The sequence below is a fragment of the Drosophila simulans genome, chromosome 3L (assembly GCF_016746395.2).
Source record: "Drosophila simulans strain w501 chromosome 3L, Prin_Dsim_3.1, whole genome shotgun sequence".
Lineage (NCBI taxonomy): Eukaryota > Metazoa > Arthropoda > Insecta > Diptera > Drosophilidae > Drosophila > Drosophila simulans.
In genome coordinates, this window is record NC_052522.2 from 21,106,630 (window position 1) to 21,124,343 (window position 17,714).

Below are 17,714 nucleotides of genomic sequence, written 5' to 3' on the forward strand. Positions count from 1 at the left end.
AATCGGTTTAAAAACGTATTATCTTTTATTGGGAAATCGATTCCATTTAATCTGTGAACAACAATAAACCCATGGTTTTATGTTAGAATATTGTCTCCTAAAGTTTATATTGTATATATTAAATATATATTTTATGGGATTTGCCTAGTTGCTACGTGTATTGCCCGCACTTGGTCCATCTTCAGTCTTGCTTTTGGGCGGTCTAGCGAATCTGCTTGCCCCCTGTTCTCTTCAACTCCGCCTACAGTCCACTTGTGTTGCTGGTCATCAGTATGAACGGAATAAGAGCATCCATCTGCATCTGCCCCACCAAGTTGGCGAAGAACAGCTCCTCCATGGCCTCTGCGTCCAGGCTGCTCAGCGGAAGGAGCCGAGCCACCAGAACATTAAAGCGCTCCTCGCCGCCCCCGATGCCACCCTGCCTTCTCAAACTTGACAGAGCGTAGAGTTGGACTCTGCGGACGTAGCCTCGCAACGACCGCTCCTTGCGCTGCTGCAAGAGCGTTGGATTGAAGAGCAAGATCAGACGCAGCAAGCCAAACTCCATATCAGTAACCTCCAGTGACTGGAGCTCCTGAACAAAGTCGTGCAGGGTCCTGGTGAGATTGGCCATCTTGGAGATCTTCAGCGGTTCGATCTTATCGATGTCCGCTAGCTGACGAGTGCTTTGAATAAACTGCCCGATAATGGTGGGCACCGAAAGCTGACCCTGACACTGCGCCAAAGCTATAGCCATTAATGCTGGCCAAACTCCTCTCAGGAGTTTCACCTGGGTATGGGCTTCCAATTGTTCGAAAACTGGAACCTTTCGAAGGGTATGGATGGTGAGAAAGATGATTCGCGAGCCCGTCTCACACACATAATGGATATTTAAATACGAGTGGACCAAAGTAGGCGGTTGCACATGAAAGGCACAATGCACATCAGTGAGAAGATCCTGTTCAAAGACCGCCTCATTGATAGCAAAATCGCTCCCGCCGCTTCGGTTGCCACCGCACTCAAAGTCTAGTTCCATGTGGTCCAGTTCCGCGTCTACGGCATCCTCGGTGCCACTGTCCTCCGCCTCTGAATCGCACTCGGGCTTCACACTCAGATTACCACTTCGCTCCAGTTGGTTTTGGATGGGCTGCAGGATCTGCAGTCCCTTGTGGATGACCCGCATGTCCAGTGAACTCTGAATAAGCCCCATTGTCGAGGTGGTGGGCAGAGCGGTGGGTGCTTCCCCGGCATTAAAGTTCAGGTGCTGCGAGTTGTTGTTGCTGGCGCTGTTGGCGAGCAACTGTAGGCACAGCGTGCTGCTGTTGTCCATTGAGTCGTCCTCGTCATCCTCGGGATCTGCCTTCGGAATATCTGGAGAATAGCTGCCACTCTGTTGTTGCTGCTGCTGCTGTTGTTGCTGCTGCTGTTGTTGGGTAGCGAACACTGCAAAGTCAAAAGGAGATTATAAATGATGAATTCTTTTAAAATAACTTATTCATGGCAGTTATGTATATATTACCAATCAGAATGTAAATCAAAGTTGAACTTACTCAATGTCTGCGTTAGTTCTGCGAAATTCAGCCCCATCGGGAATATATTCTCATTCAAATTGAAGGCCGTTGCTGGCGCACTGTGTACTGGAGGCGTGGCCGCGGATTCGGCCTTCACACTGTGCCCCTTGCCACGCCCCTGCTGATAGCCGGACTTGCCGGATAGGTAGGTGGACGAGCCGTTACCGCCGCCAGAAGTGGATGAGCCACCGGCAGCGGCGATGATCCCCTCCTTCCTATCCACAATCGGTTTCCTCTCGTGCTGTACAGCTGTGAACCAGAGTTGAGGAGAACGGAAGGCAATTAATTAGAGCAAGAAGTGAGATGAGGATGCGGTTTGATGATTTTCAAGGCGAGGTGATGGTGAGTAAGTGGGTGAATTGGTTACTGTGTGTGCAGGCTGGGAATCTTTTGTGCCCCCGCCGCTGCAGTTTTAAGATGTGCAAGTTACTGAAGTGGATATTTACGTTACAGAAGCGAACACTGAGATGCAATTAGATTTACGTGTTTACTTGGTGTAAAATTCACATGATTTACAGACGGAAATTTAATAACTTTTAAGACTAGAATATACTATTTATCTTTAAGACCAATTCGAATTGGAGATTATCAAATCAGTTCTTGATTAAGCTATGGGAAACTGAGTATTTGTCAATCCATTACGCTTCATTACTTGCCAGAGTGCTACATATATGATATCCCCTAAAGTCTACAATGTAATTCTGCTAAAGACTGCTGGGGCACGTAGACTCTGGCCAGGCCAGAGATTGGTTATAGCTTGAGACGACGACTTAAACGAAAATTACAATCACTTCGCATGCCGCTGGCCAGGCACTTCTGTAGTCGACAGAACTGGCACCGATTCCTGTGGTGCTTGGTGACCTCGCAGTTCATGGCCCCGCGACACTGGTAGCCCAGCTGCTTCCGGATCGAACGCTTGAAGAATCCCTTGCAGCCCTCGCAGCTAATGGCTCCGTAGTGCCGCCCGGAGGCGCGGTCCCCGCACACCAAACACAGCTCCACGCTCAGCGTTGCGGATGCTCCAGCTCCCATTCCCACGCCGCTTCCTGGCAGCGGAGTGCCGCCTGAGGCACTGCCTCCTCCGATCAAGGGCATCGCTCGGTTTTCTGCAAGGTTAGAGGGCAATGGTAACAGTCGCGTTAGAATGGGCTCCAAGGTGGCATGGCTCGGGTGACTGGACTCACCTTCGCTTTTGATGAACGTCTCAACCTTAACGCCGTCCATTGTCGCCACAGCAGGCGGCTAAAAAATAGTCGTCGGCTGTATAAATAACTGAAACCAAAACATCTTCACACATGTAATTTAAAATTTACTTGCAATATAAAGTAGAGAACAGATACATGTGGAGTGTGTCTAGAATAAAGGAATTACGAGCCGAAAAGAGAGGTATAAGGTGCTTAATTCCATCACAAAATACATTTATGTAGTAGATAATATATAAATTATAATCGATATTTTCAAAAAATAAATCATTCAATTTTACGCAATATAAAACACCGTTGCTGCTCCCAACAAAAGTGCTACTATTTTGGACGCTGCTGTAGGTGCTGGCTACGTTAGCTATTTTAATAGAACCTGTTTAGGATGCATCTGTGTGGGTGCATGTGATGTGAATGAATTGGTCTTGCTTACTTGGCTCTTTGAAAATTCTTATTGGACGTCTGTTATCACCATTCTTGAGCTTTTAAAAACATATATTTTTCGAGGCACTTGGTTAAAGTTATGTTACTCCCGATCAGTTACGCTATTTTCAGGCACTTTGTGCCTATTTTGAACCTTTTCTAACTCACTAAAATCTCCTTGTTCCAATTCACTTGCGAGCAGTGTGACCGCAGATGGGCTCTTTCAACATACCATCCGGTCTAATATACTAAAAAGATGCAGCTCATTGTCCAAATATACCAAAACACCTGTAGAGCTACAGTTCGTCGAAATTTTAATTTTTAACGTATAACAATTAAATCATCGATAAATATTTAAGGCATAAATGGATGATAATATAATTACTAATATCAATAATAAATAACAAGGACGAGTTACGGTAAAAATTAGAGTCAAGCTTAATTAATTAACACAAATTGTAATTTTCATAAGAGGCATAAAATTAAATGAATTACTTTGAGTTACCTTGGTATTTGATAAATGGATAAACCTATCTCAATTGTTTTCCTTTCTTTGGTTTTTACTTAACTTTCGTTCTTAAAACAAGGCACTCTGCCGTATCAGGATCCATCGAGAAACACCTGTTGATGCCTTCCATGTGGAAATATTAAAAAAGAAGGGGTCTTTTGTTTACAAAAATACAATTTAATATACAATTGAAATTGTTACAAAAAAGCTATAACGAAAAGAGTCCTAAGAATGGAACTAGAATATTTTATTGTGTTCTCCTCTCTCGCGTATTTTTTGGTCTTAAAAACGACTAAGCCACAAATTGCTCACACAAATATCGAAAGGCAGGCAGGGTGGAGTGAAAGTATACTTCTGGGGATCGGAATGGGGTCATGGATGGGCCGAAATGGAAATCAACAAGCTCACAAACATGCACACTCCTCCTGCACATCGTCACTACAGTCTAGTATATGAATTATTTATTTTTTAAGCCCATTGCCCGTTTGGTGGCCCGTCCCAGGAAGATGCCGGTGAGGAAGACCAGGCCCGTGGCGCTCATTAGTATCACAAGGAAGAATTTCCGCGCCGGCGAGGCAACGACCTGTTGCACCAGCTGCTGCACATCCTCGGGCGGCAGCGCTAACGTGTCGTCTGCGTTCCTGAACATCTCGATGCGTCGCTGCAGCTTTTCTCGACAGTCCGTCTCCAACGAGTTTGGCGTATCCTTCAGCAGCGTCCTTAAGCAATTAAGTTCTAGAACATAGAAATAAAAAACATAATTTATTATATTTATATTTGAATACGATACAAATAATTTTAACAACCTTTTGTAAGTATTTAGAATTATGAGGTAATATAAATTCTGAAAATGATATAAATAACAAGTCATTGATGCTCAGAATAACTACTAACTAACTACTACTTGTTTTTAATTGGGAATAAACTAATATTTCTTATACTATTTAAACTCACTGCGTCCATTGCCAGCTGCCACTTTGGAACAGTATCTCAGCAGATCGACCGTGCACGCCGTTTCAAGAATGGGATCAACGTGAATGTCAGCCTTGGCTTCGGCGATCAGAGTGGCCACCTCCATCTGACACTGCCGGTTGATGATCTGCTTCTGCAGGAAGGCCGTCTTCAAGCACTCCGCTAGCTGACCGTGCTCGTCGGAATCCACATTTGCCTTGCACAGTTCTTGGATCTCCGACTTGCAGAACACCTGCAGTAGGGGGTTTAACTTGTAGTTGAGAGCCTGCTCCTGCAGGATCTTGATCATCTCCTGCGCACATGGTTCGTCTAGCGCAGATTGGCGGAACTTGTCTTTTAGACAGTGAATCACCTACAACACATTGAAACAAATTATTTGTAAAACCTTAACAAATAATTAAAAAAAGAATCAAGATTTGTTAAATAAATTAATAAATAAAATTCTATGGAATCTATAGGTTGACAATACACATTGTGTGTATTGTGGGGGCACTACAGTGGGCGTGGCGACGCTTTAAATTAAACTTGCACAGCGGAGGCGTCACTAGAATCTGCATACTTTTATAGATTCCGAGAACACAGCGTTCATACAGGTTTTATACTTTTCAACAATTCCAGTATACCTTTATCATCTACGACTAAAAGGTATCAGAATGTTTTGACTTGTTAAATTATATTCAATTGAAAGGTTTGCTTTATTGGCAGGGAATGCTATACGGCAGCGGAGATAAGGAAGCACATGTGATTAGAGATTCCAAAAGTAAAAAGAAAACAACTAAAATCTCACTGCCTTTCATATGAGCCGGCAATTCGTTAGCCACCAGCGACGCTTCAGTCTCGATCCAGTTCGAAGTCGAATCAGTCAGGTCTGATGCGTAGACGCGGCGTATACGTGATGCTGACGCTGTGCGGGGTTCTAACCGCTGGGCTAACCGCCTTTCTTGTGATATTCCTCACCGGCGGCCCGGGTGCCGATGCGTCCGAAACACCTACGGTGATAGTGGAACTATCTAATGGACAGGGGACGGTTCTTGGCAACCATGCCTACACAGCCTGGACGGATCAAGCCTTTATGCAGTTTCGGGGCATCCCATTTGCCGAACCACCAATGGAGGAGCTGCGTTTTCGGGTAAACGATCTCATTTGTGTAAAAACGATAGTGCAAAAATGTTACAACTAAATTATTACTTCAAGGTCACAATTTTTCTAGCTCAAACCAAATTAATCCATTAGTTCGTACTCGATCGAAAAGATTGCTTGCGGTGAGAAATGTTATTCTCGACGAAAAATTACAATTTTCTGTTACTACATAAGTTGTCAAAAGTATATTTGAGCTATATAAGTTCAAGTGCAGTCAAATTAAGACAAGAAATAAGAAATAAGTTTTAAAATAAAAACAATGCGAGGTCGAAGTTTAAGTACCCTTAAATACATATTTAGAACGATGGATGTACATAAAGTGAATGAAGTTATTCAATGACAGAATAGATTATACTATTGCCAAGATAAAGTTAGAAAAAATTGGCCTAAGCAATTTTACTGTGGTGAGGGTATACTCCTTGGGAAGCCAACCTATCTTTCTAAATAATCGAATTATATTGACTTTTACTGATAAGATGGTGTATGACGAAGTGCAAACGCTTTCTTTTCTCTATTTCGCGTATAGCCACCTGTGGCGCGCTCACCATGGACAGGCACCCTCAACGCACTGAACTTTGGACAGCGCTGCCCGGTGATAACAAATCTAGATAGTCAGATGTCTGATGCGGAACTCGAAAATTGCCTCAATCTGTCGGTATACACTAAAAATGTGAGTCAAAAATAGTCGTACTAATCATGATGAGCCAAAATCAGATGCACAAAGAGCTATTTGGGTTCCAAAGGATTGAGATTAGAGCCTTGAACTTGACATAACGAGTCTAATGAAATATATCCATTGTAGCTTTCTGCTAGTCAGCCTGTAATGTTTTATATCTATGGCGGCGGCTTTTACAATGGCTCCGCCGAGGACCACCCACCGAACTACCTCCTTGAAAAGGATGTTGTCCTAGTTGTACCTCAGTACCGGGTCGGAGCCCTCGGCTGGCTATCGACCTACACGGAAGAGCTGCCCGGCAATGCGCCCATAGCCGATATCCTCATGGCCCTCGACTGGGTGCAAATGCACATAAGTAACTTTGGCGGTGACCCTCAGAAGGTGACCATTTTTGGCCAGAGTGCCGGCGCTGGAGTAGCCAGTTCCTTGCTGCTGAGTCCTAAAACCGACGACAATATGTTCAAGAGAGCGATTGTGCAGTCTGGTTCGATCTTCGCCAGCTGGGCAATCAACAAGGATCCGGAGGCACAATCTCGACGTATCTGTGTTCAGTTGGGATGTTCTGGCTGTGAGCAACACGATCAGCTTGTGAAGTGCCTTCAAAAAGCGAAAGTTGTGGACATTCTAAAGGCCACGGCCTCAGAATCCTTTTCGCCGATTGTTGGAGACCTTCACGGCATCCTCCCGCAACAGCCAAGTGAACTGGTGAAAAGCTATCGCAGACAGATTCCTATTCTGACAGGATTCACTCAACACGATGGTTCGTTTGTGCTAGCAAGTAAGTAAAACCATTAGTAGGGTCTTCAAAATATAATAAATTTAATAAATGTTCTAGGCTATTATGATGCGCTGGCGGCAAAGGTGGCCAATGTGAGTTCATTAAGTGTCCGTCAGTTTTCCCAGGGTATCAATGACCTGGTCAATGACACATCTGGACTCACGGATAACATATTGAATCGGTTGCTCTTTAAGCCTCAGGCGCTTAACAGTCATGATCATAGTGCAGCAGTGCCCTCGTACTTCGACGTAAGTTCGAGAAAAGCACAGACAAAACAGGCAGTTTAAATTTGTTTCCTTCAGCTTACTACGAACATCTTCATGAAGTCCCCGGTGATAACTCTGGCTACCAAAATGTACACCCAACAACGGTCCACGCCAGTTTACGTCTACAGTTTTGAGTACGAGGGAACAAACACTCGATTTGGATATGAGTTCGACAACTCGCACTATCCCTTCAATGGAGGAGTGCATCACTCGAATGACAATATCTACCTCTTCGCCACGCATCCCCTGGAGGGGCAGGACATTCAGATGTCTCAGAAAATGGTCGATGTGTGGACTTCGTTTGCTATCGAGGGTGTTCCCAGTGATCTTAGTCCGCTAAGTAGCGCAAGTGGGCCGTATAACAAACTTAATTTGGAAGTAACTAAGGGCGACGATTTTTTGGATACTTTAACTGCCGCAATTGACGATCCTGACAATGGAAGACTACAGCGAGAAGACATGGAGTTTTAATAGCCACCATTCGACATACAATTAAGGAACTGTAAATAATTGTTTTAATAACAAATGAATGTTAAATTTTAAATGAAAGCTAATGTTTTTTAGCTTAGTAGCAAATTCATCGAAAAACCTCTTTTTAGGTAATATTTGAAATTTCTCCCCAACTACTTTTAGTTTCAAATCTTTTTTTAAGAAGACCAGTAGACATTTCACTCACCTTTCCGTTTAGTTCCTCATTAGGCAAAGCGCTGGCCACAATGTTGGAGCAGTAGCGATCTATGTTCTTTCCACAGGCGCTTTGCAGTGAGGGATTGAATCGAAAGTCAGTATTTTGCTCGATCATGCGATTAACCACCACCAGGTGACACCGCTGGTCGAACTGCGTGTCATCCTTGTACGTCTTGAGGCAGTCCAGTAGTTTTGACGAATCCGTGCTTGGACAGAACTTGTAGATCATTTCCTTGCACGTGGTGAGAAGCGTATAGTCGGTGCCACTGTCGCCCAACTCAGACTTCTTTACCATGAAGATCGCATGATGACACGGCTTCCCCAAACTATGGGTCTTTCTTATAAGACACTCCAGAGCCTGCAAGGATAGGAAACATGGATGGTAAATAATATTGATTAAATTTTGGTTTGTGATGTGAGTTTCGAGTGCCTGAAGCAAATTTTCATCGCCACATATTTCCCATTTCATTCTTCCGCTAAGTTTGTTTGTTTAAGCGTATTAGTGGTTAAGGATGAGTTAGACAACTTGCTTTTTCATTCACCTGACCGGGCCCCTTTTCCTCCTCGCAAAATTGCTCCAGTTCACGCTTACAGGCGTTGGCCAGCTTGGGGTCCAGTTGAATGCTCTCGCGCTGCTGGTAGAGTTGGGCCTTCACCTGGTGGCGGCACTCCTTGGGGATCTGGTGACGCTGCGCCTTGATTGTGTCGTTGCGCATGACCTCACTGAGGCAAGCCACCACTTCGTTTTTGGTGGCACTCGAGGAGCAGAAGCGCTGGACATACGGACGGCACGCCTCTTTGAACTTTGTAGTGAAGTGGAAGCTCTTAAGCGAGATGATCTGGAAGTGCTCGATGGCAGCCCGACAGCGGAGATCCTTGCGCAGATCTGCGTCGTTCTTGTGCGCTATAAGACAGTCCATCATGTCGCCTGGAATGAAATAGAATACATATTTGAGTGCCAAAAATTGGGTATTGTTAGGCATTTTAAATCTATATTTTTATTACCATTGTCCTTTCCGCTTTTGAGGATCGCCGAGCAGTGCTGCTGCATGGCCTCGCCGCAAACGTTCATTATGACAGGGTTGAGCTCGACGTGAGCTGCCTCCTCCTCCGTATACTTGACGACCACTGTCTTGCACTCCGCCTGCAGTTGGTCCATGTTCTTTTGCAGGCATTCCATTTCACTTCCCTTCTCTGTACAGTCCGCGCAGAACGCAGAAAGATCGTTCAAACAGTAATCCTCTACCTCGGGAATCAAGTCCATGGATATTGCGCGCTGTCTCATCACTCGCTTCACCTCCTGAAAACAGTCCTTCCTCAGAGTTTGGTGTTCGTCCTCGCTGAAGGCCATGCGATGTAGGCAGGGCAGGATCATGGGTCCCCTTTCCGGATCCATTTGTATGTTCTGCGCATCATCCCATTGCTTCTTTGCACGGCAGTACTTCACTGCGTCATCGCGGCAGTGTTTGTACAGCTGGGGATCCAACTTGAAGTCTCTGGCAACGAAATACTCAATAATGAGAAGTGCCTGCTCGCAATCGGGCAGCATAACTGGGGTGCCAATGTGCTCCATCAAACAGCCCATGACTCGTGCGTCTCCGCCCTGCACATCCCTGCAGGCCACATCCACCACTGGTTTGCATGCGCGTCTAAGCACCGGATCGACACGCCAGTCCTCCCCAGCATCGCTGGCCTTAATCAGGGTCTCCAGTCCTCGCTGACATTGTGCCGTCACACGTCTCTGTGGTCGCCTAGCCTTGACGTGCTCCAGCAGGCAGTGGATGATCTCGCCACCTGTACTTGTCATGCCATTCACCAGCTGGGCCTTGTGCTCGTCCGGACAGAACTTGGGTATGTCATCAGCACAGTCGTTGAGAAGCTCTGGTGACAGCTGGTAGTCGGTCATCAGCATGCGGCGGTGATCTGTTAACTCAGTGAGACAAGCGGGCGCCAGTTTGGTACCGTTCTTAGACACTGACTCCAGGCATAGCAGGATCTGAGCCAACCGCACGTGCTTGTCTTCAGAGACCCCGCGCCGGCAGTGGTACAACTTAATGTCGTCCTTACAGGCCTTAGCCAGACCGTGGGACACGCGGTAGTCGCGGCCCATTTGCTGGTCCCTCGAAGTGATTCGCGCGGAGCACTGGGGAGACATCGAGGGGTGGTTCTTGTGCCGCACGAGGCACTTGTACCCGGCAGCAGTGCCGGACTTTTCCTGAAACAAAAAGAGTTTTTAAATTATTTTTAATTATTTAAAATGTTTAAGATTTACGGTAAAGGTGAAGAGGTCATTTCAATCAAACTTTTATAGTACTATAAAATACAACACATATTTTAATAAAACTATTACATGATCACATAATTTTGGTTCACAGCGATTCTCAAAAAATATATTGATACAGCGTAATTTAAATAATTTTGTGCCTCATTCACGCTAATCTTATCTGCAGCGCTTTATAGTGAGACAAATCATAATATGATTCACACTGCCTTTCAACTAATGACCCTCGTGGCATGTCTTTATTTCCTATCTCTAAGCGTAGTTAATTCAAAAGACTAGCTCAAAAACACATTGTTGACTTTTGAATCTCACTCACCTGCGAGCAAAAAGTCGAAAAATCCTCCTGGCAGACGCGAAAGAGCTCAATGGAATTGATGGCTGCCTGGCAAACTGGCTCGATGCCGGTCTTGGTGGCACTCTCTTCCAGGCATTGAACCGTGGCCAGCTGCGACAGCACGGAAGGCAGGTGGTCGACATTCAGTCGGCCACACTTGTTTTCCTCCACGAGTGGTCCGCAGGCGGTGTAGAACTCATCTACGGCGCTGTAGTCCTGTCCCAAGGACTCGTAGGCCTTTCGAAGGTGCTGATGGCAGGCGTTGTTTTGTGGTAGCTTCAATCGCTGCTGCTCCAGGCAGCTCCACAGGTGCACTGCATTCAGGCAGCTCTCCAGCTTGGGCCGCTCGGCGGGACAATAGGCGGGCAGGAAAGTGCTCTCCAACCAGGCGGGCAACTGCAACTGGCGCTGCTGCAGCCACAGAGCGTTCTGGCAACCCTCCGGGAGATCCATTAACTGGCTGGAGCTGAATGTCAGGGCGCACTCCAGCATTGACAGATTGTCGGTGGACTTGTGGTGCGCGCAGAGCTTCTTGAGATCCTGGCACTCGGCCAAGTCGATAATGCTGTGCATGTCTTTCGCGTTATCCACGTCGATGGCTACTCGCCGGCTGCGCGGGAGGGTGTCCGCGGCCGTGGTGGCCGTGGCCATGAGGAGAACGGAAAACAGGACGTGGAGCATGTTCGCGGATGGCTCGTCTGTCTATCTGGACGACCGATCTTCTGGACAGCGGTCTCAGTGACCGATCATCGAAACCAACTCCACCGGGGAATTGCTTGCGTAAGCTAAAGAAGCAGCTACTTGTGCAGTCGTCACAGCGATTCGGTGCGCTCCTTGTGGCCAGAAAACATATGTGTATTCGGGTCTCGAAGTGCAGTGCCGAGCAACAACAACAAGTACGTGGGATATGGTGGGCCGGTTCACGAATCAGCCTCTCTCACGTCCTGGTCATCTCTTGTACGGCTTTTCCGGCTGCTTAATATGTGGTCCGAGTACTATCACAGCCCGGAGTGCGGCTTATGCGGCATCTAGAGTGCTAGCGTAGTTTCTATTCGCAATAAATTCACCGACGACCAACAGGCGATAGAAGATGGCTAGAACTATCGGCTGCACCGAAATATATCGATAGCCGAAGCTTAAGCTGGAGATAGATTTTCGACTAGACAGGGTCGGACCAAAAGGGATTAGTAAGTACCTAGTTCGAATTATATATTTAGATATTTTCCGCAGAATGTCTCCCATAACAATAACAACTTTTTAACTTGTTGCGATCTGATTTTTATCGCTGTATACATAAAAATTATAGAATTAAATTGTACTTTAATTCACAAAATATAAAAAAAAAAAAAAAAAAAGTATTTAGTAAATTAAAGTGAAACTTGCAGTATATTGCACTGTGACCAGTTTTAAAATAATATACCGAAACATCGATAGTACCGCCGATAAATGTATCTTCAGTTCTTCGATACGCTCGTTATTGTGTAGATACTATTTGTTTTTAGGCGAATTCAGTTGGCTGCTTCGCTGGCCTAGGATAATAAATGCGTGCTGGCGGACAAAATTAAGCTGAATTAGTTTAACAACCTGTGATTTCGTCTTCGATCGGAATTGAATAGCATCCAAGTGCAAATAGAACGGCCTAAGCGCGAGTTTTATCCCCCCTACTCCACTGTCAAGCTCACACCTTAAAACTTGTTTCGAGTTTACCAAGTAGAGCGAGGTGTTTGTGCGTTTGTGTATACATACAAGCATATGCAAAAGGCTTCAGAAATTCCAACGCAACTAACAAATTGCAGTGCACAGCCACTTGCATAGCCAGTTGGAGACACTTAAATGATATAACTTCATTTCGGAGACTGGTAACCATTCACAATGGGTAAGTTGGCCAACACCTTCTGGCTACGAGTGGTTCAAAGTTTAGATTTACATTTAACTAAGCTGTAAGTCACTGGGGATTGATTATCTATTTTATATTTCCCTTTTCCAATTGGACACACATCTATGTTACGTTGGAAAGTTACTCCAATAAGTCACTACTTATTTTTGACGTACTCTTGTGCTCTAACGCTCTAGTCATTGTTTTGGTTAGGTGTTTACGTATATATATACGAGTATATACAAAAACAAAACTTTTCGCGCCCATTTTCCATTTGATGGAGCCTTGCACTCCTGACAGTATTTTGTATTAGAAAAAGCTGCCTTTTTTTTCTTTTATACAGCAAGTAAAATATTTTTCAAAATATTTTACGTCACTCATGGTATTAGTGATATTTTTAAGCTAATTTTTTTCTTAAGGGAAGAAAGCTATATGTAAAATCTATTAGAGGGTAAAGTATATTTATCAACTCCCCATAAATATGCTTTATTTATAATGTCTAGATTCTGTTTAAGCATATTTACTTATTTTCCGGTCATAGCTTGTGCAAGTCGTCCCTGACTGACATTTATCTGGCCAAATTAAGCCAGTGTATTAAAGTGTTGAGCTAGGCTTCCTAACTATTATATTTACGCTCCGGCAGCCGCTCACTTAATTCGCAAAGTCATTGCACGCAGCCGGAATTTATGTTTTGCTCCAATGCCGAGCCTGGGCCTCTGTCTTGGTGTCATTGGCACCCCGCTTTCGGCATCTGGAGTAAGGCATGTGGTCCAAAGCCCCGGTGGCAATCTCCATTCCAATTGCATTCCGTCTGGCACAGACACCGCGGGACTTCCGGTGAGAATCTCTCAAAGGCGGATGCATTTAAAAGGCGCAGGCTCTTCACTCGCTTCGCTGGCAGGATGTCATTCGGATGCTTCTTCTGGGGTCGTTGTCCCGCCTGTCTTAGTCCGACTTTAAGTTGCCACTAAGCACATAATTAGCTTAGTTACATTCCAAAGAAACGCGCTCGAAAATATGAAGTGAGTTATCTGCTACTTTATGGTAGGGGAGTATACCTTATTGATGCACCCAGAAAGAAAGGTTTACTATAAGTGCTTAAGAAGGGGTTTTACGAGGGTCTTAAAAAATGGCATAAATGTATAGATGTGTGGTGAAGTATGTATGCCTATAAGGTTATCGCATTTCCCTTATTAGTGTGACTTTTTGACCTAACCGAAGCAGTGAACTTCTACCCACAAGTTCGAACCAATTGTCTCGTTAATTACAGCAACAGGCATTCGTGCACAGAAATAAATATGGTGCTATTGGGTGATGTGGGAGCAATCTTTATCTTTGAAATACAAATGTTTAACTCCCTTAAATTTTTTACTCTCTTACACATTAGTCAATTTGCTCGACTATCTGATACCCGTTACTCATCTAGTGGCCGCTAAAAATGTGGACTTGCTAGTTTTTTGCGCTTTGTGGGCATTGGAGTGGAGTACTCCAAAATGCTTTTGGAGTATCAATAGAAATTGACAGGACAAATGAATAATTAAATTAAAACATATTTCAAAAGTGTGGCGTAGGTGCAACAAGAATCTGCTTGGGTAGTCTTAGCTTAACCATTCACTTTCTAAATTTATAAGATTATTTATCTAAAAATGGGATATACATTGTACATTGTTGCCTAAACCTTAAAATAGCTCAAATAGATCAAAGTATAATTTCATTCGCAATGCTACGAACTTTTAGTGCGCGAAATATCCACTTTATACTCATGCCACGGCTACATGTTTTCTGTCAGTGTAACAAGATTTTGCAAGAGAGCGCTACGCTCTTCGAAGAGCAGTTGTTATGTGATAATTATGCCTGTTATCTCCGTAACTCTCTTTTGGAAAAGTGAGAACCCACTCGACATAGACATTGTGAGTTTTTGGATTTCAGTGTTCTTTCTTTTCTACGGGAGCGTCATTCGATGTTCGGTGGTTATTGCTATAAAGACAAATTATAATCGTTGGGAGGCCTCTTGATTGGGTGACGTCGTCGGTGTGCGTGTGATTCACTGTGTGCCGTTTAGCTTGGGCTAGCCCAGCTTCAGCTCCAGCTACGTTCCGTAACTAAAGCTCTTTGTATATATTCCGACTTGGACTCCATAAAGCATTGTGCAGTATGCCGGGCAAGGGTAACAACCGCGATCGCATCCGGGATCCCCGCGAGGAGATCCTGCTCGAGACGAACTTTGAGGACGACGGCGGAGTCCTGACGCGCGCCTACAACGGGAATCCGTACAACCCGACCATCCAGAACCGTCGGCGCAACTCGTACCGCTCGGATCACTCCTTGGACAGGTACACGGAGCGCGGAGGCGAAGGTACGACCCGGAATCCCGGACACCTCGGAGTCCGCAAGGCATTCCAATAGTGCAATCGATTGATCCACCCTCATCGAATTCGAATTGTGTGTACACCTTGTGCTTGTTCTGCTTTACGTGATTCACTGGACACCCTGAAAGCACCAGCCGCGGTTTCACCTGTTATCTTATCACTGTCTTTTTCAGTTTGTGTGTATTCGTCTTTAGTGTGCCATGCACTTATGTTTATAACTCGCTTTCCCACTTCTCTCATAAGGCATTCCATGCTTGTAACTCTGTAGATCTATTATAACACTCGTTTCACCTCTGTCCCTAGGCTTCATTGCATAGTTACACAATTTTTCGAAGTTAAGTGAAAATACAATAACACAATGCTGAAAGAAAACGTCAGCCTTTTATAGTTCTTCCGGTTTGATAATTAAACTGATGATAATTTTTTAGATTACTGTGATCGATAACTTAATAAAGGTATCACATTATCATATCTTTATCAAGTTTTGAATCAGATTGTTACGAAGCGAGAGCTTCCGCCTCTTTGTCATTTGAATTAGCCAAACCGAAATTTGTATTCTGATGTCTGTTCTGTTCTATAGCTTTATAGAACTTTTAATCACTTGAAAAAAAAAATTGTTTAAACAAAAATATTTGTGTAGATAAGCGAAGTCTATGTATTTTTCAATTTCCACATATATGTACATTAGTAGATTTCTTCAAGTCTTTCACCGCATTGATTATATTTGAAAATTAGCATTTATTCACTTCGTAGACACACCACTAGTTTAACATTACAATCAAAAGTTTATTGAAAACATATTTTCTAAAATGTGCCACATTTTGTTTTTAGGAGAATGCTGCCAATCCTGCATGGCGCGTATTCCCTACGCCACCCTGATAGCCACTCTGATGTGTCTCCTGGGAGTAGGAATCTTCTGCTTCACTATGTACCGAGGAGCCTCCCTCACCGTTATAATGGTTGACCAGGTTTTCCACCTACGTCTGATATGGTACGTACTTTATCAGGACTACCAGGACTCTAACCATCTGATCCCTTTAGGATCGAAGCGGTGCAAATGATTTTCGTAATAATTGGAGCGGGCATGGCTGCCCTCGGATTTATGATCCTGTTCGTCGGATTTTTAGCCACCGGAGCCACCAGATACAAAGTTTATCGGGCGTGGCGGTCTCGAGTGGGTGGTCGAATTTCGTGCGCCGTCCTTATGGGGATAACCTACCTGCTAAACTTCGTTTGGAGTTTGATCCTCTGCTTCCTGGTAGTGGTTACCTTCATTTACACCATGTTCTGGAACATGTGCACCAGTGTTGAGCACTCTCAAAGCTGCATTGATCTGACGCAATTCCGTAAGCCCTTGAAGATATACATAATATACAAGAGATACATAAAGATAAGCCATCTAATAATACTTGGATCCCACAGATTTCATGTTCCCGCCAAACACGAAATTGGAGGACATGAAGGTCTGCGAAAAGTACGAGATCAAGGCATTCTGCAAAGACGGTGTTGAGAACGCAGAAGTGATGTTCATTTTGGCCACTCTGTCCACCCTTTTGGTGCTGCTCAGTCTGGTCCACTACCTGATGTGCCTGTCTGCCAACTACGCCCACATTCGGGACCACGAAAAGTTCCAGGAGCTGCAGGAGATCCAGAACCTGAACGAGCTGGAGTACAGCGCCACCTCGAAGGATCGCTTCTAGGACATATTTCAGAAGATTCAGTTTGAGCTTAAGGACAAGTCTAGCGCTCTTTGAGCGATTCACGCACAATACAACGAACAGTGAACCACTTTCCAACGAAACCCAACATGTTATAGTTAAGATTTTTCATTTAGACCTAAGATTAAAGTTGAGTTTCAAGTTTTGCTAGTTCATTTAATGAGTTGGTCGCTTTAACTGTTTATCGTTTTATTAGTTAAGCAGGTGTATCCATGTCTAAACTGACAAATCAATTGTTACACTGAAATTATGCTTCTTATCTTCTGTACTGTTCCACTGACATTTTTCTTCCGTCCATTGATTTAAGTTAGTTTACATTCATTATTCTTGCGTTTCTTACTACCTTGCAATCAATAAATCCATGCCAACATAACAGTCAAATGCTTATGCTCAAATTGATTCTTCTGAATTGCCGAATGCATTTTATTAATATACGGATACATTAGTTAATCGCAACTTATTATTATTACATAGTGTAGTCCATCCGTGCATGATTGTCTTTAAAATCTGTACAAGAAATTACTTTTAATGTGTATATTTCACCATTGCATCTACAACTTTAAAGCAATACGAATCCTGCCGTAGTAATTTGTAAATGCGGTAGCATCATTTTAGTAAGGCAATGTTAATCTAAAGATTTGACTAAGTATAAAAGTATAAATATATTTATCTCGTATTTAATATACACACGTACGTAACAATAATATATTTTATACTACAATTTTCTAACCTCACACTTATACAAAAAGTATAAACTTTTAAAAATTCAATAAAGAACTTGAGGTAAAGCAAACATCATAGCTGTGTGTGTTTGAAACTGGGATTGAAATTTGAACGTAGACCCATAACTCATTAATTTTTCTTGCAAATGGGCAAGGATTCGCAAATTGTTGAATTACTAATACAAAGAAACCAATCAGTTTTTGTTTTCTTCCTT

The 17,714-nt window shown here is 43.9% G+C and overlaps 4 protein-coding genes across 11 annotated transcripts; 2 read left to right on the forward strand and 2 right to left on the reverse strand.

The window, feature by feature from the left end:
- Positions 1 to 6: 6 nt before the first annotated feature.
- On the reverse strand, positions 7 to 3,409 carry LOC6739006 (nuclear hormone receptor HR78). Of its 5 annotated transcripts, none has more exons than XM_039293696.2 (5): positions 3,341 to 3,409; positions 2,735 to 2,822; positions 2,336 to 2,656; positions 1,530 to 1,799; positions 7 to 1,422 (listed from the first exon to the last, which is right to left on the reverse strand). In XM_039293696.2, exons 2-5 carry the CDS (start codon positions 2,772 to 2,774, stop codon positions 242 to 244), a joined length of 1,812 nt encoding a protein of 603 aa, XP_039149630.1. In that variant the 5' UTR covers positions 2,775 to 2,822; positions 3,341 to 3,409; the 3' UTR covers positions 7 to 241. The 5 variants fall into 5 exon arrangements, with proteins under 5 accessions (XP_039149630.1, XP_016032833.1, XP_016032832.1 ...); XM_016169119.3 differs by having other exon boundaries at positions 2,735 to 2,792; positions 3,183 to 3,408; XM_016169118.3 differs by having other exon boundaries at positions 2,342 to 2,656; positions 3,183 to 3,408.
- Positions 3,410 to 3,836: 427 nt separating this feature from the next.
- LOC6739007 (Golgi apparatus protein 1) lies at positions 3,837 to 11,941 on the reverse strand. 2 transcript variants are annotated; one of them, XM_002085766.4, is made up of 6 exons: positions 10,797 to 11,941; positions 9,205 to 10,414; positions 8,742 to 9,127; positions 8,189 to 8,557; positions 4,635 to 5,004; positions 3,837 to 4,415 (listed from the first exon to the last, which is right to left on the reverse strand). In XM_002085766.4, exons 1-6 carry the CDS (start codon positions 11,493 to 11,495, stop codon positions 4,138 to 4,140), a joined length of 3,312 nt encoding a protein of 1,103 aa, XP_002085802.1. In that variant the 5' UTR covers positions 11,496 to 11,941; the 3' UTR covers positions 3,837 to 4,137. The 2 variants fall into 2 exon arrangements, with proteins under 2 accessions (XP_002085802.1, XP_016032836.1); XM_016169117.3 differs by having other exon boundaries at positions 8,730 to 9,127.
- LOC6739008 (juvenile hormone esterase) lies at positions 5,470 to 8,061 on the forward strand. The gene is made up of 5 exons (XM_002085767.4): positions 5,470 to 5,781; positions 6,319 to 6,462; positions 6,595 to 7,246; positions 7,304 to 7,494; positions 7,549 to 8,061. Exons 1-5 carry the CDS (start codon positions 5,524 to 5,526, stop codon positions 7,981 to 7,983), a joined length of 1,680 nt encoding a protein of 559 aa, XP_002085803.2. The 5' UTR covers positions 5,470 to 5,523; the 3' UTR covers positions 7,984 to 8,061.
- Positions 11,942 to 12,242: 301 nt separating the features above from the next.
- On the forward strand, positions 12,243 to 17,577 carry LOC6739009 (neuronal membrane glycoprotein M6-a). Of its 3 annotated transcripts, none has more exons than XM_016171889.3 (5): positions 12,243 to 12,690; positions 14,834 to 15,046; positions 15,891 to 16,050; positions 16,101 to 16,405; positions 16,482 to 17,577. In XM_016171889.3, the coding sequence occupies exons 1-5, from the start codon at positions 12,687 to 12,689 to the stop codon at positions 16,757 to 16,759; spliced, it is 960 nt and encodes a 319-aa protein (XP_016032839.1). In that variant the 5' UTR covers positions 12,243 to 12,686; the 3' UTR covers positions 16,760 to 17,577. The 3 variants fall into 3 exon arrangements, with proteins under 3 accessions (XP_016032839.1, XP_016032838.1, XP_016032837.1); XM_016171887.3 differs by lacking the exon at positions 12,243 to 12,690 and adding an exon at positions 13,239 to 13,527; XM_016171888.3 differs by lacking the exon at positions 14,834 to 15,046 and having other exon boundaries at positions 12,246 to 12,690.
- The last annotated feature ends 137 nt before the right edge of the window (positions 17,578 to 17,714 follow it).